The sequence below is a fragment of the Neolamprologus multifasciatus genome, chromosome 13 (assembly GCF_963576455.1).
Source record: "Neolamprologus multifasciatus chromosome 13, fNeoMul1.2, whole genome shotgun sequence".
Taxonomy (NCBI): Eukaryota; Metazoa; Chordata; class Actinopteri; order Cichliformes; family Cichlidae; genus Neolamprologus; species Neolamprologus multifasciatus.
The window spans coordinates 22,248,756-22,270,605 of record NC_140451.1 but is presented as its reverse complement, the minus strand read 5'-3'; the positions used below and the strand labels follow the sequence as shown (position 1 = coordinate 22,270,605).

The following is a 21,850-nucleotide window of genomic DNA, read 5'->3' as shown; positions in this document are numbered from 1 at the left end:
ACCTGCTGTGGTCTTCAGCTGCATTAGTGCATCTGCTTCAGAATTGATCTCTAAACATGTTTTGCGTTTAGAGATGCTTTAGAGATGCTACATTTAAGTTTATCTTGCTATCAGCTTTAAGTAGTCTAATCATCCTCTTAAGACCTCTGGCATTAACAAGGCATTTTTTTGCCCAAAGAACTGCAGCTTCCTGGATATTTTCTCTTTTCCTGACCATTCTCTTCTTGAGACGCATCAGTGGGAAAATCCCAGTAGATAAGAGATTTCTGAAGTACTCAGACCAGCCCACGTTCTACTAATAACCATAACATTCACAGCCACTTAAAATCACATTTCTGCCCCATTCTGATGCTTCATTTAAACTTTAACATCACATACTGACCGTGTCTATTTACTTAAATGTACTGAAAACTTTTTTCAGACAAATAGAGAATTTTAGGTTTTTGAGATCAAATATATGGATAAGCGAGGTTTCTTTTTCCTGCCAGTCAGTCTTTATTTTAGAACACAAAACGCAAAAAAGAGAGCACAACAGAAGAAGAAAAAAGGGGTTTAAGAGAAATCAGTCGATTCTCTTTAACTGCAACTTTGAATCAACAGTATGTACTGTACCAAAATGTACTGTATTCACAATTTAAACAAACAACTTTACTTCAATTGTGAACAGGTAGCTTAACTAATAACTACTAAAAATATCCTAGACCTTCTCTTTTCCCTCTTCCCATTATGTCTCTGTCTCCTTTGAGCCTTTCATGTTTGAGGTCTAGACTAATGATCATTATTCAATGCATTCTCAATTGATCCACTCATTAGAGAGCTGAGGATGCTTCAAGGAGTTCATTGCCTTTTTCTTCCACATGAAAGCTTTCTAATTTAACGAAGGTCATCATGAGCCAAGAGTGGAAAACAAAAGCGAGATTTTTTTAAGCAAAATTTATAAAACAAATGTCATCTTTTATTGTCTACATTTATTTTTACACCAGCGCTTTGCTCACTGTGACATGTGAGTCTCAAGTAAAAAGAAATGTGTTTTTTACTGTAGTTTACTAATCAGGTGATTGTTACATTTTCAGCTTTTTCCACTAGACTTTACTGATAAAAAAACACTCTTAGTGTTGAAATGTTAGTGTATTTATGTCCAGGGATCATTGTGCAACAGCAGGTATTCCACACAGAAGTGAGGAAAAACAGAAGCCTTACTCTGTGCAACCAAACTCAACATGCTCATGAGCAAGGCACTGGATATTATGCTTCTATAGCAAAACTGCTCAGTCGTGATGATGGTAATGATTATGGCTTCTCTTGACAGCTCTCAGGTGTGAATGAGTTGAAACTGTGAAAACGGGTGTGAAGAGGAATGATGCAACAAAAAAAGGCACTTGACTCTAACAACTTCTTAACACCTTAAATACACACACACACACTACACTCAGATGTCTCACGGCTTTGATAAAGTGTCATTTAAAATTCTTCCATTTTATCAGTCTCTTGTGCTTTCGAAATTTCTGTAGAGGATTGCCATCAACATCACGCTTAGAGGCCATTCCTGAAATGCTTGAACTACTTTTCTCTTATTTTAACATCAATAGAAACACACCTTGAAAGACTGCTGGCTTCTGTGAGACAAGTGACAACCATAATCAAAATGCTAAACACACATACACACCCTCTATCCTTGTCTTTATGATGTTGTAGGGACACATGACCAGAACATGCATTGTGGGAACCACCCTTTCTGGTGGTTTTACAGCACTGAAAAATCAGGCAGTATCTCAGAAAGGACCTAAATCAAGTTTTCACTCCAGTGATCAATCAGACAAAGTAGAGTTCCCACACACACACACACACACATGCAGTCCTTTCTCAGTCATTGACCTTTGATTTTTCTCTCACCAATTACATGGGGAACAGCTGAAGAGTTAAAATGTCACAGTTAATAGTTGTAATTTCCTCAAATAACAGTTGAGCATGACTATAGAAAAGTGTTTGCATGAGTAACTCATCTGCGTAAAACAGCAGTTCATGTGAGCAAAACTTTGATGGCACTTTAATTCACTCAGTGCAACATCATGAGGCAGTAGTTTATTTTGAGCTGAAAGCCAATTAGACCTTAAAGACAAGGAATGTGAAGGCAGGTCATTATATAAGATAAAGTGTAATTTTCAGTAACACAAACCATAACACTGGTGATCACAGAAAAGGAGACTCTTCTACTAAACTAAAGTGTTGGTTATTTAAAAATTCCTAATTTCACGAAAACATCTTTTTGTACTTGAATAAGTGTCTTGGAATTTCAACGTTTTCTTGCTTGAAAAGTGTCCACACACCTAATATTAATAATAGGAATATTAATAACATATTACATTATGAAATTGTTATCGATGTGACATTGTAGTATAATACCTATAATACTTTGAGATGTCTCAGTGTCCTGGCATGGTGTTAAAGTGTTGAATTATAGTGTGTTTTAGTGCCCTCTTGTGATTAATGCCTTAACTTCAGCATGATGTATTATTTGTGTCACTCAGACGTCACTCCATCTCTCACGTATCATATGTTTAACTACTTACCAGACACATTTGCCCTTTTATTTCCCCCAAAGTTGGTTTGACTCTGAATCTATGTGTATATATTTACACTGACAAAAAAATTTCAAACCCAAGAGTCATGTTTGTAGGTAAGCATATGGTGAGATTTTGTGGCCACATGGAATGACAGGATATGTAGTTATTTCCAGCATGGTTTTGTTACTTTAATTCATTATCCCACATAGCTGGCATCTATTTTATACTTAATGTTTAGTTCTACAGTTAGGTCCATAAATTGTTGGACAAAGACAAATTATTGTAATTTTGCCTCTGTATACCACCACAATGGATTTAAATGAAATAATCAAGATTGTTTAGTTTTATAAACTGTCCCCCATTTTCAGAGGCTCAAAAGTAATTGGACAAATGACTGGCAAAAGTTTAATAACCAGGTGAGGCTGCTTCCCTTTTTATTTCATGAAAAATGAAGCAGAAATATCTCAAGTTAATTCAAAGTGTTGTATTTGTAATTTGAATTTGCATTTTTATCAGGGCTTAAGGTTTAAGAGATTCACTTTCAAGTAATGAAATATCAAGCCTGACTTTCTCCAGACCTGCTGGACCTTCTGACCAGCACAGACCAGTACTGTCAAAGTACACAATAGTCTTTATAATTATAAACATCCATTTCATTTGAGGATTATTCATAAATTGTATTGTTACAGGGGTAAATTATTTTCCATTAATCTTTGCAAACAATATTTGAAAGAGAAAACTCAATACTAGGACAGGTAATGTTTCTTTATATAAAATAGCAGTACCATGACCCTATGATATTCAATAAAAGCATTTTAAGGCCTAAAAGAAGAGAAAGCTAAATTCAGTGTAGATTAATGTATATTGGTTATTATTGTAACAGTGCATCAAAGCCACAATTTAAAAAATCAAAAAACAAATTCAGTTATTTTTATTGTTATCTTATCTCGAAGCCTCACAATATTCCAAAAGCAAATAAATATCTCAAACAAGACCCATACATCTGATATAGACCTCATACATTCCTGTTTTTAGCTGTTTGCTGTGATTGTTCATTCACATCTATCCAAATTTTATCAGTGCTTGTGCTCCTTCAGGAGTTATTCCAGAGAAAGGCCTTGTTGTCCAGCAGACTGGCCAGTTTACGGTTGAAAGGCTGGTGAAAATTCCTGAGGATGCTCCTGGTAGCCGGAAGCATGGGACCAAGACTCCGGTCTTCCTCCCGCCGAGTGTTAGACATAGGCTGTTTGGTCAGTGCTGCCTCCACCTGCTGTGACACAGGACCTACAGGAAAAGTAAAACAATGCATAATCAACCAGCGAAAATGTATTTTATTTCACTTACAAAGAGAAAGTCACTCTGACTAATGTGTTTCTGGACACTTACCTACACTCAGAAAATCAAAAACGTTTTGGATTGTCTCTTTAAGGTTTGCTGCATAGTCCTCCAGTCGAAGAACAAGGATTTGTTCCTTACTGAAAACACTCAGCCAGTCCAGTAAGAAGATGATGTACATCCCCAGATTTAATCTCACCTGTGGGACAAAGAAAAACAACAACAAATCAACATGACAAATCTGCTGTGGTGAGCCAGCTGCTGTTACAAAGGCCAAAAATAAAATCTGAATATGACCTGTTGATCTAAAGTCATTGAAATAAAAGGGGCACAGCTGCTCTTGCTTTTATTTTTTTTTCTTATTATCAACTAATTAATTGAAAGTTTTACGTCAAAATTTGAGTCCTCCTGTAGATATCTAAAAAAAAAACAACAAAAAAAACAACAACAAATACATTATTTAAAAAACAGTTGAGCTTTTTATATGATGAAAGTATTTTATTTCTAACTGTTTAAATCATCAGTTAAAATTATGATGCTTAAGTGAAGAAATGCACACAGCGTAAATACTGATTTTTGGTTTTGTGCTTTGTCATGGGATTTACTAATATACTACATTATTGACATAGTAGTAGTATATCATGTCCTGATCTTAGATTCTTGACCACTTTAAAGTGCTCATTTTAGTCTATTACATACTGTTTGATACCTTTACGGTATGATTTCTATGTTTATACCAAATTTTGACATATAGATCTCTTAGAATGTAGAAAGTAGTGTATTTTACATTAATAAACATGATTAATCATTAACTACTGTTTCAGAGAGCTCTTAAGAATGTCTCCTTATGTTGCATGGAAAGGTGTTTGATTTTATACAGACGTGGCAAAGTGCATCAAAAGTCTCAATATTTCTCAAAACCATAACAACTGTTGTCAAACACAGATGAACTACTTACTACTACTGACAATACGGAAAAAGCCAACAAGACCTTTTCTGGATAAATTAGATATTAACAGCAAGTAAACTAATGTGACCCACATGCATGGATTCAGTTATAGTGATTATTTAGTATAATTTTCTTCTTGAACCTAAATAATAACACGAAGCAAAACAGTATATTATTTAATCTAAATGCACAGACACTATGAGTCCTCCAGAGGGCGCCACTATACAACGTCACCTATTATAGCTGTGATACTGGTCAAATCGAGTGCCACAAACCCTAGTCATCTTCTCTTTCGTAAGAGAAGAGTCATGTAAATAAAGGATTAAGTTTTTTTTTCTGAACTTGCTGTTAGATCAGAGATACATTCTTTGGCTCACAGTGTTTTCAGGATGAACTGGCTTTTACTGTATTAAATCTTTCAAGATAACAGTGTTGTCCTCTGTATGTTATCATAAAAAATGACCAACTGCCAGAGCTCATAACTCAGCTTATTCCCAAGAGAGTGCTGCATGATAGTTGTTTGCTTCACTTCAGCACAACAACATCCATTTACAGTGTCAGGTGGATTCTCAAAGTACAAATGTTTCATCATTGAAAATGCTCCTAATATTCTTAAAAATGAGAAAATCATTTTAGCTCACTGGCATGTCGTTGAAGAGGCTGGTGTTGTAGGCGCAGGAACGTAGTGACCATTCAGAGACACAGGACTGAAACAACTGCACAGACTCTATGACTTTCTGATGAAAGTCCTCTGCAGACTTGTTGGCCGTCTTAAAATACAAGTAGTCAGAATAGAGCCTGGCAACAAAGTGAAACAATAAATCAACTGGAAGCAGGAAAGCACCTTTTTGCACAATTTGTGCAGTGGAAATTTTGATTGAAAACAAATATGTTCTGCAACAATGAAAAAACATAGGGGAGTCCCATAGAAGCAGTCAGAAGTGTTAGAAATTGTTTATCTACAGAAATTCAAGTCTGTGCCTACACAGATGGATGTGGGTAAGAAATTATTTCTACCTCTCTACTGGATCTCTGAGCATTATGATAATTTTGGCATCAGGTTGGACTGCATGGATAAAGTCCTGGGCCAGGAAGGGGGGCTCTGTCTCCTTGTCTGCATGAAGATAGCTCCAGGCTTGGTTGTCCCACATAGTGGATGCACTGGCTTCACCTGACAAGACAGTGACAGTCTCAGTATCATTCTGGGTAACAACAGTTGATTTAATACAGTTGTGCAGTCCTTTGGGTAAACTATAGCATAGAGAAGATTCCTATTAAGCAAAGCTGTGAAAAAGATTTTGCGATCACTATTTAACTGGGAACAGCAGCCTGATACAGTAAATGCATATGCTTGAGCTGCTTTTTACATGTAAAAATGTGGAAATGTGTGTGACTAAAACAGATGCTGGTAGTCCTGCTGTCTCTCACTACCAGGTTTGAAACCAGTTCCATTTTGAATCTCAACGTGCAACAGAATGACCTGCAAGAAATGTTCTCGTGACAGAGTCCCAAGTCATTTGGCTTTCTGTGTACACTTATAAATACACTGAGCTATCTGTTCTACATCGCAAAAATATATATCATGAATAATGCCGACATTGTGTCCTTCCAGCCCTTCTCTTGAGCACTGTAGTGCTTCTGAGACGAGAGCCATTTGCTGAAAATGATCATGGCCTGACGCTAAAGGAAAAAGAAGAGAGAAAAAAAACCTCAATTGAATTATGGTCAGGATACAGTTGTTTGGCTGCTGAAAGCCCCTCAGAAGGTACAAAATGAGAAGTAAAAAGCCAAGACATTCTTCCATTTGATGCACATTGACACTAACAATAGATCATAACCACTTGCACACACAAACACTTTCACATGTGTTCACCTGTTATGAGCTGGAGTGCACGGTGGTGTCCAGATGAATTTCCAGTGATTCCTTCTTGGATGCTGTGGGCTGCCATGTCAAACAGATCCAGGTAATCTTCCACACGAAAACTTTCCTGGAAGCCATCTTTGAAACGGATATAACCTGCAACCCCATTTACACCAAATATCACTTATGATGTATTTCTTTTTAGACTGTTTTGTAATCAAATTAAGAGAATGAAGTGTGTACACTTTAACCCTGGCAGGACAAACAAACTCCGGACTCTGAAACTGTACTGTTTTTCTTCTGTTTATGAATAAGCAATAATTTGACTCCATTTTGCACACTAGCTACATTTACATGACATACAATCAGCAAATAATGGTGACTTTATACATTTAAAAGCTCCATTTTATTTATTATGTATTTAACTGTATAGACGAAGGAAAAATCCAATTGATACTCTCCCCTTCAATTGCATGTCTCGTTGAAAAATCAGCCAAACACTGACAACAAAATCACTGCATACTGCAACTAATTCAGTAAGACTAACAAGATTTTTATTTGTAGACTCAAAAAGTACTTTTAGTGATGAAGATTATACAAACACTGGAAAAAATGTGTACTTTTTTAATGCTGCAAGAATGGGAATGAGCATAAGTTCAATCAGGTGAATACAGACAGCGTAGGAAGCATAAAAGGTAAAGTGAACACAGCAAACACATCACCCATTTTTCATTTTCCTTAAAGCTGCTCTTCATACTTGTAAAGTCACTATTTGTTTGTTTAATCACGGACGGTTGTGGAAAATGTGGACAGTGGATGCGGTTGCTGGAACATGTGCCATGACCATGACTTCCTGTGGTCTCCACTGGTTACCTTTCGAACCTCGCAGTGACCTCATAGCTTCAGGAAGTTACTTTCTGCAGTTAAGAGTTGTGTAACTTTCCATGCTGTACATTCAGTAAACAGTACACCCCGCTCTCTGTTCAGGGGAAAGGACTTCCCTAAATAAAATTCTTCCATGCAGAGCACACTACAGCCTCACCGAAGCAGACATCACTTCTTCCATCCATTAATATAGCTGTTAGTGCTACTGGGGAAAATGATGTAACTAGAACAAACTACTGAATATTATTATTTTTTATGCAACATTAGCCACAGCAACATTTTTTATGGTTTGTAAACTCTTTTTCGAGCCTGACATTTTTTTTCTGAGCTTCCAGTGAAGGTCAGTGAGGAATGTGTCATCTTGTTTGTCATGTTGCAGGTAAGTGATGAACTCATGTTTAGTTGTTGCACAAACTAAACTTGTTTTGCTCGCTAAAGTTTGGAATCTTAAGATGACGCACACAAGGATCTGCACAACCACTATGAAAACTGCACACTCATTTTCGGGTTATACATAAGGAACAGAAGAAGTGAAAAATGGTAAATGCCCCTGAATGAGTTGCCCTCAAATGCAGCACAGAATGTGAGGTTGTATGTGTCAGACTAGTTATTGCCAGAGGAAATATTCTAGTTTTGGATGAAGAAATGTTTCTGCCTGGGTAGCGTGTGCAGCAGACGGGATAAATGGCATCTACCCTCCCATGGGAATAATCTGACACTTTCTGGACATTTTATTTCCTGATCTGACTGAATGAGTTCAGGTCAGTTTTTCACATAAACTCTCACTAAGGCTTCACTTCTTAATCACTTTAAACCAGTTGATTTAGTACCATCTGCTCGTGCTTTATCTACATTAAAGTATCTGTCATAATGATCAATTAAACTATTACTTAAACTTGCGAGATTTACAAAAACAAGTCCAAAATGACATCCATTTCCTGATGACTTACCAAACCGTTTCCTGGTCCACCAGTGTGGCTCTTTCATTATGTTGAATTTGACTTCTGGATGAAGTAGCATTCTGTGAAACAAGTCAGTCGTGCCACACTTTGGTTGACCAATAATGTAGAAGTATGGCATGCACCGCAGACGAAAGTCCTTCCCATCTTTGTGGTATAAATGCTTGTGGAAATTGGCCCTCAGGCGGTCACACACAGTCTTGAAGGACTTTGAGCGCAGTGTGAAGAGGTTCTTCCTGTACAGGTCATTGCCAGGTTTACTGGAGAACTCCTCGTACCAGCAAGGGCTCTTGATACCAGGCAAGAAACGGCGAGGAATCACTGAAAAAAGCTGGAGAGGAAGAGATACTCATCTGTCATTTTTGTATGATGCTGTTTTTGCAAAATCCTGTCGTCTGTATAGTTCGGTATCTGCATCTGTCAGTTATGTCATATATTTTGCACACCAGTGTTTACAAGTTGTTAATAGCCAGTAAAGAATTTATGGCCGCATGGAAAAATTCAGTTGTGTTTCCAAATGTTTGACACAAACTTCCCACTAACTGTTGCTCCTAATGACTCACTTGTAATGGTAGTAATAACTGTACATCTCAACAGCAACAACTGATGATGCTCTCTGCATAAATAGCACAAAATTACGCACTGTAATGTGGAAATGTATGATGACACACTAAACACAGCACATCTGCAAAAGCACGTAGTAAAAGTAGTCCATAGGCCCTTAGCAATGCTTTGTGAAACCATTCTTAGCAAACACCTGTCATTATGAGCTTCACCAAATAGGCATTTACTGCAGGGTTGACTGTAAGGTGCTTGTAAATTAACTGACACCTATAATTCATTTTTGCCAACAAATAAAAAAACACTTAAAAAACAAATTCAGTTACCACTTCTATGTTGTCTCTGTTTGTGACAATAGTCTGGAGCATTTACAGTGAAAGCTCTTGTTGTAAACATCTGCAGCAAACTTACATGAGAGTCTGTTGCAATGACATCCTTCTCATCAGGCACTTTCCTGGGTGTGTACTCCTGTTTGATGAGCTTTACAAGCACTTTCACGTTTACTGGGTTCTTTTTAGAAGAAGCTCTTGTTGCTGTTGTGCTGGTCGGGATGGCTGCAGGTCTGAGCTGATATGGTGATGGAGTGAACAAAGGTCCTTTCTTATCCCACATTAGGACATAAGAAGCCATAATGAAAAATGTCAACGTCAAGCCCAGGAGGAAGCTAACCACTTTGATTTTCGAGATGCGCTGTAGGTTCTTGAAAAACAGCATAGGAACATGTTTGATGTCCAGATTTTCAGCCACATTTGTGTCCCTGAAGTCCAAAAACGTCCGGACGGGCCGTTTTGCATAGTTTTCAGCAATGTGCAAGCTGTGAAGGTGGTTGTGGAGCCTTGGAGTGTTGCTCCCATTTTTGCAGTCTGATAGTGACATACTGACCGAGAATCACAGCAGGCATGTAGAAATAGAAGCAAGGAAATTACTCTCTAAAAAAAGCTTTGTTTCACCCATAAGAATTTAGTGAAATTAAGCTGCAGGTCGTCGCTTGTCTTCATTTTTCCTACATGTGTCTGAGTCTTCAATGTGGCCTCCTGTAAAGCAGAAACAGTTGTTAAAACACAACACATGTCTTTTCAATCAAAGTGCAGCAGTGTACTTTCCTTTGAAGAGTGTCACCCAAACTAAGTTAAGTGAACATTTTTAGCACTACAGGTCATTATTGTCACTCTCACACACCAGTATGTGAAATTCATCCTATTCTCCATTCTATAATAGGAGTCACCTCTAAAATGTTTGAGGTTAGCTGCTGCATGTGTGTGGTCTGCTATATGGAGATCTCCGGCTTGATGATTTGGGGTATAAAGCACATGCAAAGGCAAGCTCTTCTAGAAAATCTTCAAGGTCAGAATAATGGTAGCTCTGTAATTCAAAACTAAAAACACACGATTACTCTCTTCGAGCTAAAAGCCCACTCTGAGCTTTATTTTTTTTAACCTATGAATGTTATTTTCAAGATTAACTTGTTTTTACAGGGAAAACCACATTAGGTATTGATACAGGTGGCCAAACAGTGCACACACTGTTTTCTTTTCCCACCACATGAATAATAAGAAAGTAAATTAGTAGATTATTTCAAGAATGTCGTACTGAAAAAAAAAATCCCAGCACTAAAGTGTAAAACATTATTAAAAGACTTTTTACTCTGACATGTCCTCAGCCAGTTACAGTTATTTTTCCTGTTGTTGACTTAAAAATTCCAGTAGAGCAAGGAATGAAATCCTGCACCAGTTCTAATGGATACAGCTTCTTTTTTCCTTACTATGGAAAAGGGTCTGTTAAAATGCAACCACGGTAGCGATACTAGACTCAGCTCGTTCACAAAATCCGTTATAGTGAAACGTGATTATGCGTCAGTGCTTCAACCAAACAAGCAGTTCCAGTAATTAGATGACTTCAAGTGAAATTGAAAGTCTCACCTGCTCATGACCGTTTACTTATTGCGCACTAACAAGTTACTGGAAGTCTGTCATATTGTCTTGAGAGCAGGTTTCTCCTGTAACCTACTGATACTGAAGTCAGATTAACCCTTTATTTCCCGTGGGCCCGCTGGCGGGCCTATTTTAAAAGCACTAAATGACTTTAACTGCATTACAGTTTGTGCTAGAGAAAAAATTCAAGCAGTTTTGGAAAGAAGAGAAGACGAGGATTATAAGGCATTCAACAAGGTAAAAATCTGCTCTGTTTTGAGGCGAGCGACATGGCATAGATGAGATCATAAAGGTCAAAAGCGATGTACATGGTCATGAACAATACTCAGGGTAGGCTGTGGTGTTTAAAAAATGCGCAGTTGGTACTATAATCCCCATAGTTTGCCGAGAAAATATGCTCCCCACAATTAAAACACCACCGCCACCAGAAGCCTGAACACTTAATATGTTGACCAAATTTTGACTACTATCCAAATGTCACAGAGGAAATCAAAACTCATCAGACCAAGCAACATTTTTTCAGACTTTTATTGTCCAGTTTTGGTGAGTCTGGGTGAATTAAAGCCTCAGTTTTCTAAGTGGCACCCAGTGAGGGCTTCAGGAAGTCATCCACACATGTCTACATGCCTAAATACACTGAGTTGTTGACATCTGATTAGCTGATAAGAATGCGTAACAAGCAGTTCTAACAAAGTGGACTGTGCGTAGCGGAATACCCCAAATGCGAGTCAATTTACTCATTTCACTAGGATGATTTTATACTCATGCCTTTGGGATTACCTCAAACAATTTTTAATTGAAGCCTGGATTATAAACATGGCTGCACTCCTTTCAAAACCAGAGAGTCTAACGAGTGATCATATCAAGTTACATTACGTAAAACCTAGAATTTACTCTTTCTGTAGCTTAACATCAAGGAATTTTCTGAAAATCACACTGTGATTCAGTGTTACCACAATAGATGCACATCTGTTTAATGTTTATAGCCTTTCACTTGTCACTCTGCAACACTGATATAAATTGTGTAGTACTCACGTAAGGTCTGCAGCATGTTTGATAAATATGCGCACATGGAGCTTCAAAAATCCTAAACAATTCCCACAGACTTGCAGATTTCATAATGGGACCAACCTGAGCCCTTGCAGACTTATCAGGAATGCATGTCGATATTTGCAAGCCTGCGTGGGTAGCTGCAGAGACTGAACTTATTTTTGATCCAACTAGAGTTGTGAGGGATAATTTAGTGAAATATCGGTGGATAAAGAAGGTATAATATCCATCATAATTAACAGTTCATGTTCTGAGTAAACATGGCTTGTGTGTGATACTAATCTTTATTTCCTATACGCCATATATTCACATATATACAAGCTTTTTCATTCTTTTTAATGATCCATAATCATATTAATAAATTATTCCATTCCCCTATTTCTGTTTCTTCATGTTTTATTTCTACAAACCCAGGTAATTGTGATCTTTTCTGTTCTCTGTATCTATTTATCTATTTATCACCATTAAAGATTTATGTCTGGTTGGGCAAATTTCAAAGTGTGGGAGAAGAGAGGGATTTGGAAATGTGACAGAGCATAAAGAGGACAGTGAAAGTCAAGGGTAAAGCACAGAGTGGAGGACTGAAGCAGCAGAGATGAGAAAAACAGCACAAGAACGTGCAGGAAAGACGGGTTTTAGATTCTTTGGTCTCAAAATCAATCAACGACGGGAAGCAGTAAACACCACATGGGATTGACTGAGGTGAAACCCTACCATAAAAATCCTGATAAACCAAAATAAAAACCTGCAATTATCATTGAGTTAGAAGCCTTTGCTGTCCCAAGCATACAAAATGTTAAGATGGCTGTGCAAGAATATCAAAGTCAGGATGATTACTGCAACAGATTTTCTTTTCTTTCTGTGGGTTTACATTTTTCAGGTCCTTTTGTGCCTAAGTGGCTTTAAGCAACTCCCTGATGTTGATGAACAGAAAGTTGGATGAAATCTCTTCACCACACACTGACAGGGTTGAACTTCTAGCCTCTAGAATTAAGAGTCTCATCATTTTAATTACGAGAGGGTTATTAAAAAGACTCTGGCTTGCAAACACAAGGGAAGCTCCATCATACAACTTAAATGAAATCTAAAGACAAATGGTTTGAATCTACACCTTAAATTGGAAACCATAAGGGCCTTTCATCAACAAAGATTCAACCCATGACTCTGGCACCGTAGCACCTTAGCTCACTCACTCAGGCAAAAGTCACAAAGTAAACACAAGAGGAAGTTTAAGTAGGAGTAGCTAAGCTTATGACTCGTGCAGTCATATACTGCCCATTCTCCTTTGGACAACATACAGATATACAAATAAACCAGAAAGAGTTTTTATCAAACACACAACTATTGTTTTGAACTTTTAAACTGAAAGACAATTTAGCAAAAGTCAGACACAGATCAGATAGTGATGACAATTCAGATGCTACCTTTGTTTTATGCTGCTTTCAGTCTGCTTTTCAATTTTGTGAGAGAAGGGAAGAAGTTTCTGTCACGCTAGTCTAAGTATTTCATAATTCATGACTGGGGATAAAACTATAAATTTTAATGATGAACACTCGTTTTCGGTCTGGCTTTTTTTGTGCCTATAAACTATGTGTAGTGTGAACGTGGCTTAAAGCAACGGGCTTTTAACATCTCTTAAATACTAAGGCTTAGTTTCCCAGACGTGGATTAAGCCTTGTCTTAGACTAAAAACCTTTTTCAGTGGTGATCTTCATTCGATTTTTCTTTTGGTCTGTGACTAGGCTTAAATGTTCAGAACTGTTTAAGATTTAAGATTTTCCGACATGGGGAAAAGACCCTGAACCCGGAGATTAAGAGTAGAATCCTCTAGCACATGAGCTATACAGCTAAAATTATGTCCAACAGGTTGACTTCATAAAACCTGTTTCTCATATAAACTAAATATTTTAAAACCTGAAACATCTATAGATGGAACCCTCTGGCCAATAAATCTATCTGGATTCATGAATCCAAATAGAATTTGCATGCAGTTGTAAACTATATAACCTCTGTTTTAAGCTAGAGTGCATACATGAGACTGCCAGGATGCACCTGTACTTAAAATTTTTCACCATTAAAAGCAGAACATAAAATACATGTTACAACATATCAGCCGTGGGAAGAGGAACTTGATCGTGCATTTCTGCTCGGACATCCTAGGGTTCTTTGCTCAGGAAGGAGTTGACCATCAAGAGTGGCTCCTTAGAATACTTGCCCATGCTAACTGGTAGAAAAGAGGGCTAATCCAGGATCATCTTACATGAGATGCAGATGTTCAGTCCATCTGATCTTTTGGACCAAATAAACATATTGCAACATGTTCATTCCTTGACCCTGAAAGATTGATGGTAATGTTTTTAGTGAGTTCCTATTGGCCAATGCCAAACACAAGGAGTCATGTTGAAATGATTTAAGGAAAGGAAGTGCCACCGTTAAAACACACGCACGCACAACCAAATACTCACAGAGAAAACTTCTTCCATTTTTAACACCTGTTATTCCTCTGGCCCCATCTTCGGGTCAATATTTTCCTTGAGCTAATGTGGAAACTTCCATAAAATCTTCTGGGATTTCTTGAGCCTGATCATGTGAAAAGCATTTAAGTTTTTTTATTTCTTTTCTTTTCTTTTTTTTCCTTTAATGCCAAAGATTAGGTCAAACATGTTGCAGTTAAACATAGGAATATTTCTCTTGTAAATCACACATGACATTTCTGCTTATTCAATCAAAGTTAGCACAGTTTTGTGAAACTAAATCTGATGTTACCAATTTCAATTAAAATGAAAAAAAAAATCCACCTTATGGTGGGGCTAGAGGAAACCATCCCAGTCCATGTAGTCAATATGGCTGTAGTCAACAAATAGTAAAAGTGGTTTCTTCCTTTTCCGTCTGTCTGGAGTCTACTCACAAGTGTTACAGTGAAAATAAAATGTCCTCTGATTCTTAATGGCAATATGTTCAGTGGTGGCTTAGCCTATCAAGAGCTTGTGGCTGTAAAACGGACAAACAACGAGAGCTCATTATTTTTAATCAGCCCCAGCGGCACAGATTTAACAGATGTGTGTCAGATCTGGAATTTAACCTACTCCACTGATAAATATGAACAATTCCTACTGTCAAACAACAGGCCTACTCCACATATGTTATTTGTGTTCCCTCTGTTCTTTGGATCGGAAAAAAAAAAGTCATAGGCGGTGTCAAAGGTGGTGCACTCAAGCTTGATTGCATTTATGATATTTGGTGGTTCGTCATGCATCTGTTTGATTTGCTAACTGAAAATCTTGCTTGAGATGTTAAATTTATACATGGGAGCATGAGCCCTGCACACATACACATTTGCAGTATGCATACTTCCTGCTTTTATGCTTACACAAAGGCACGCTCATTAGAACCTGCCTCACTGCCTTACACTCTTAATTTCCTGTTTTGCTCTTTATCTCTAGTGTTCATGATAAAACGATAGGAATTAGACACAGTGATTACAAGCATCTCCGCAGAGTTCATCCAGTGAACAAAATGCTTCATGCTATGCAACTGTGGCACAGCTCTGTATAGCATTTCACATGACGAGTCTATGAAACGTGACTTCTGAAAACACCTTTGAGTGAATGCACTGTGACCAGAAAATTATTCAGAGAGGGGACTTCCAAGAGTAAGTACTCAGTATACACGTATATTATCGCTTCTCCTGAAACATGTTTTAATCATGTCTTAATGTTTATAACTGTGTAAACACATCCTGATGTGATCCAGGGCATTCTGTGAGTGGGATTTGGCAGAATGCCAGCGCTAGGAAAAGGGAGGTACAAGGAAAACCTGATGCCACAAAAGGAAATAAGAAAGTCTCCCAGTTGATGGGGAAGTCAAACAAAGACAGATTGGATTCCAAACGGAGGTAATAATAAAACTTTCTCAATGTGGGTGAAAAAGAAATCAAAAAGCTAAAGCAATTTAAAGGAAAGAAAACAACAAATACTTATTTTCTGGGAGGTACTTGTGTATCTATTTTTTTTTCTCCTTTCAGAGGCTCTCACAGTGAGATTACAAATAAAATCAGCAGCAAAAAGCACCCCGAGAGCACAAATATCTCAGGAAACAGGCTTAATCTACTTCATAGAGCTGGACTAAGCCTCCCTTTCCTTTTTACTTCCCACTAAAAAAACAACAACAACAACAATCAAAACCACTGGCTGAGTTTCATTTTGTCTCTACGGGAATCTGAATCATAAGCCACACCCACTAGTACGGTCAAAAAGAAACCGTAACTAGAAAACAAGAATATGCTTATATAGACATTCTTGACATCTGGAGTCCAGATCTCAAGAGGGTCGGTGGATACATGCCACTATGTACATCTGCATGCATATGAATTTATAGTATCAACATATGATTTGCTTCAGTAAGACTTTAAAACCAATGTCATATCAATAGAAAACAGAGAACATCTGCATCACTACTGTTTAATAAATGGAAGGGAAACATCTGAGGACCTGGCGTCAGCATGGGTGAGCTGTGACGCTGTAAGAAGCAGCAGTGATCACATGTGAAATCCTCCCTTTGCCTTTTCAAAGAAAGCCTACAGGAAGTACAATAGATCAAAAAAGAACAAGTGAGGGTATAAGAGAACTAAAAAGCAAAAGGCTCAAGATTGTGGTGTGTTTAGGGACCCACTGAGTGTTCCCACTCTGCCACTGTGCTCGATCCATCATCCCAGTGACTGTTCTCTCATTTTTTAAAAAACAGTGACTTTTGTGCCACTGTGTTTGCTCGAGTGGCAAAGTTGTTGCAGTAATTATGACAAAGGCCATAGTTGGACCAATAAAACAGGCAACCTTAACGCAGGAAACTCTCATGTGCATTTCCTGTTTTAAAGTGATAATCTGCGCTGTTTCTTTTAAATCTTCCATAACATTAACCGTGAGTTAATTGCTGTAATTCACTCAGAATCACTGCAGCGGAAAGAAGATTGTTATTTCCACCTGCCGTAATTTATATTGTGCCATATGCCTCTGTTCTGGGTTACACATCCCCACCCTTCCATATGCACACATGGAAACTCCAAAGGTGGGAAGACCCACCACACACGATAAGAGTGGGCTTCGGTGACAAAACATTCAAAATCACTTAAATCGCTTTTTTTTCCCCATTCTGATGCTTGATTTCAAGCTTCAGCAGGTTGACTTGACATATCTGCATGCCTAAATGCATTTATTTGCTCACATTTGATTGACTGATTAGGCCTAACCTTGGTTTTTATTAGGGATGCACCGATACCGATACTGGTATCGGGTATCGGGACCGATACTGTAAAATGTGGTATCGGTTAACTCGTAAAAGTTAACCGATACCACGAACCGATACTAACTTATTTCATTAATCAGAGGGTGGATTGTCATTTTTGTTGTAGTTTTTTAGATTGGCCACTAGGGGTACATCCCGCGCTAAACAGGCACAGGGTTAGACGAGTCAGACTGGCGGCTCCAGATAAAAAAAGAGAAACTGGAGGCTGCTGTAGCTAGGCTAAACAAAATGTCAGCAGTGTGGACCGGAACAGCCAACTTTAACTCGGGTTTTGGAAAAGCGATGAAAAATGTCAAGAGAAAATCCACGGGCAGTTAAAATAACAGAGGCTCTGACTCATTTAATTGCTCTGGATGACCAGCCAATGCCAGTCATGGAAAACATAGGATTGCACCGTCTTCTCAGCATACTCGAGCTGCGATATGAAATTCCCAGCCCATACATCAGGGAGATAATGGTGCCAAAACTTTCTAAAGAGGTAAAGACAAGCAGTGTGTGCGATGTCAGTCCTTGGTTTAGCGGCACAGTGGACTGATGATCCAGGGCAGATGGGGAGTTTGTTCGTCAATGCCAAATACTTTCGTTATTTTGTTTGTTTGTTAATAATATGGACACTCTGCAATAATTTAAAAGTTTATTTTATTCTCAAACCTAATTTGTATTTATTTTATTCCAAACAGAAGTGTTTATTTATTATTCTGAAAGCTCGAGACAGTGCCAATAGTTCAGTGATATTTTGTTAAATTACAATGTGGAGACTCTGCAATAATTTAAGAGAAGTGCTTATTTTTCACTTGAAATTTTTTTGTGGTCATTTTTATTAAGATATTATTTATTATCGGCAGAGAATAAAATAAAACCCGTCTTCCAATTCATTGCATTTGTGTGTGTGTGTGTGGTAGAAGTATCGGTTTTTGTACTCGGTATCGGCAAGTACTCAGATCCAAGTATCGGTATCGTATCGGTTTGAAAAAATTGGTATCGTTGCATCCCTAGTTTTTATCATATATACGTCAGATCATCTTACTGCCGCACCCACTTTTTTCCAGTAGTTTCTCCATAGTAAACTTGTGCAATAACTTACAAGTAAGAATAACGACAGTATAACCAGACAGTTAAATCTGTGTTGAAGTATTCTTCCCATTGAATATTACTGCTGTTGCGCAGCTTGCTCTATCAGTGGAGAGAAGAGACAGAAATTCTGTTCATTTCTCTGTTCAGGCTTTGGTTGTTGTCTTCTCCTTGAACCTGGCATGTTTCTTCTTGAGTGACTTCGCCTTCAGCTGCCCACTACACTAATAAAGAAAACAGTTGAAGAAAGAACTTGTCAGCAATGTTTGATAAGTTCTTTAATCAACTGAACTGTTTTTGACTGGTTATGAAAACATCCATGCAAATCCCATTTGCACACAAATGGTTTGGATACAAGACATGCAGCAGCTTGACTGACCTAACCTGATTTCTATGAAAGATTTTTAGCCAACAGCTGTCCTCATACTCGCTTGACTTAATATCTTTAAAGTTCGAACTCATCATTAACCCGTAAATCTGTCTCTTTTGACTTTAATTCATGTTTATAATGTCAGTAATAACAATTATATATTTAGAATGACTAATCACTTATTTGTCTACTTCACTTGGAACACTGCCTAATATCACATTATAATGTTGTCATATGTTACAGAAAATATTTGTCTTGCCTAGTGACTCAGACTTGACTCAGGGCTACAGACGGTATGTGGATAATTAAATTTCCATTTTGTTTCCAAGCTGTTAATGGGTAAATCATAAAGCATGCAACTTTAACATAAAACTAAGAAGGAAATGTTGGAAATATTAGTTAAAGAATCTCAATTTACTTTAAAACAAACGTTATTTCAACAATTATATACTCTGACTGCTGTGTTCCTTAAATGCACTAGAATTCATTCAGGGTGTAAAACTTAAATTGATGAATTTTACTCGCTTTAAAATTGTGCTTCAATTGTCAAAAAGAAAAAAAAAACTTTAAAAAAAACAACTCAAACACAGAGGAAAAAAATCAACTCCACCCAAGTGTAAATCTGTTTGGCACATCTGTATAAAGTATGATGTTCACATAACAGATAATCAAACTAGAAAGAACAACAAATGGAAAAGAAAAACTTAGAGTGAAAAACATCATCCATCAGGAAAATTACTCAATGCCAAGAGAGTGACAGATGCAGATAAAGGTTTGACTACACTAAAGCATCCGTTCAAAACCAGCTTTCATGCTTGAAATAATAGAGTCAATCTTGGATTACTGAGGCTTGTTGTCATGACAGGTTAAAACTGCCAACTCTTGAAATAGAAGCTCTGAGATACCAAGATGCCAAAACACTTTAGTATCACGCAGTCCTCCCACATTCCCAATGTTCTGTTACAGAATCATTTTCTTCCATTTGAAGTGGACCCCTAGAGTCCAGTCTAAACAATCTGATATGGTACAGCTCGCTCGCTCGCTTTTCCTCTCCCCTCTCATACTTCTAGCATGACCTAAGCCTTCTAACGCTGGCCAAAAGAAGCATGGCATTGACATCCTAGCAGCTCTAGAAATTTGTTCCACGACTTCAGGGGGGCAACCTAAAACCTTCCTTCCTAGCAGACCGTACAGAGTGTAGGGATAGGTGCAGCAGCCATAATGTGGTTTAGTTTGGGTGTGTGCAGTGTAATGAGGTGTAGAGATGTGCTACCTTTTACAAAAAAACCCACTAAATCTATATTCCCCTTCACTCACTTTCAGATTCAACTCTTTGTCCTTCCAATTAACAATAAAATACAACTTTGGGTATTTGGATGCTGCACAGAGAGCCCAGAGAGGCAGGTTTGTCCAAAGGTCACCTGCCTGTCAGGACCTCTGCTATGCACCCCATGCATAGACTGTAACTGAGAGAAAGGACATAATGTCAAACAGCTACAGGGAGTGCACAAACATCTCACACAACATGAGCTCTCCAAACAAAAACACATTGTACAATCAACTTTGCATCGTTTGCTGGATACATGAGATAAAGACTTATAATGAAAGGAATTTGCCAGGGGAAGTCTCAGATAGTCCGATGTTGACGTAGAACCTTCTGGTTTTGCTTTGTAACAATAAACGGAATAATAATTACAAGACAAGGACATTAAGAACATGTACACAGTTTATGTTAACCCTATCACACAGCCCAGTTTGTGATTCAGTCGGTGAATCACAAACTGGGCTAAAAGTCTTTTACCCCCAGAGACATGACACTGTGATGTTCTGCAGCTGTTCAGTGATGGAGATAAGGGGTTAGTAAGTTTTAAACATTGCAAAGGCAAAATTCCAGCAATTTCCCTCGAAATTGCTGGAATTTTGCCTTTGCAGAAAGCAGAAAGCATATGCAGTGCTCTTATGGTATATATCTTTTTTTAAGGTTACATTTCAGCGCAGTAGACTATGGGGGGTACTGCACAGAGGTGTCTATTAGAAGCTGTCAAGTTATCGGACCATATTATCTTATCATTTAATGGCATATATATCAAAAGGATTAATTAGATAAAGTACGCAATTATGCTTTAGTTTAAGAAAAATAAACTTTTTAAAAATCTATAAATCAGCTTGGGAACCTTCTTAAATCATATCAACAATATGACCAAATCCTTTTCCCGTCACTTTTCCTGTTATTGTGATTATCCCGCTGAATAAAGATACTCACGCTGGAGTTGAGTCGGTTTTATTCCAAGAGTCTCTTGTGCAGCCCCTTAAGAGCCACTGAGACCACCACTTAAGGTAATCAAAGCGACTTGACGGGTATTTGTATTAAGCGTCAGGGGGGTGGAGAACAGCACAGCCAGTTGATCCTAGGTGTGAACGATGTCTTCATTTATAACAAACGCCGGCTCGGTTTCGTCGAGGAACCGCGGAAGTCCGGAGTCTCCATCCAACTGAGCTCTCCTGCGCGTATCACGGAGGAGGAGGTGGAAGAGAAAGGGGAGGTGCACGCAAGTAGCAGGAAACACCACCTCCAACACCAGCAGCAGCAGCAGCTTCAGTCTTATCTGCGTTTCAACTTCTTCGAAGTGCTGTTGTGCTGCTGAGTGATATGACCGATAGGATATCAGCTAAAATAGATTGGCGTTTTCCTGCTGGTCGATTGGGGAGAAGGGGATTTTTTTTTTAAAGTAGAAGATAGTTCAGCTGTGAGTTAAAAGGGTGACCATCTATCTGTCTAATGGTTTAATTATAAAAGCTAGAGTAAATAAGATTTAAGGAACTGCTCTCACTTAATACATTTTAAACGACCTTTTAATTCAGGCTGCAAATATTTTGCGTGAATACCTTGGTTTCTGGCATTAGACAAGATATTAGTAAGGTATTCATTCTTTATTGATAATCACGTTTATAATTTTTGGTTGTTTTGTGTGTTTGTTTGTTTTTTTTTTACTCTTTGCCTGTATTTAACCCG

At 37.9% G+C, this 21,850-nt stretch overlaps 1 protein-coding gene across 2 annotated transcripts; it reads right to left on the bottom strand.

The window, feature by feature from the left end:
- Positions 1-3,480: 3,480 nt before the first annotated feature.
- Positions 3,481-21,420, bottom strand: LOC146505549 (carbohydrate sulfotransferase 15-like). 2 transcript variants are annotated; one of them, XM_085182493.1, is made up of 8 exons: positions 21,101-21,420; positions 9,526-10,148; positions 8,545-8,884; positions 6,722-6,865; positions 5,866-6,019; positions 5,490-5,646; positions 3,951-4,098; positions 3,481-3,848 (listed from the first exon to the last, which is right to left on the bottom strand). In XM_085182493.1, the coding sequence occupies exons 2-8, from the start codon at positions 9,988-9,990 to the stop codon at positions 3,658-3,660; spliced, it is 1,599 nt and encodes a 532-aa protein (XP_085038619.1). In that variant the 5' UTR covers positions 9,991-10,148; positions 21,101-21,420; the 3' UTR covers positions 3,481-3,657. The 2 variants fall into 2 exon arrangements, with proteins under 2 accessions (XP_085038619.1, XP_085038621.1); XM_085182495.1 differs by lacking the exon at positions 21,101-21,420 and adding an exon at positions 14,561-21,088.
- Positions 21,421-21,850: the final 430 nt, after the last annotated feature.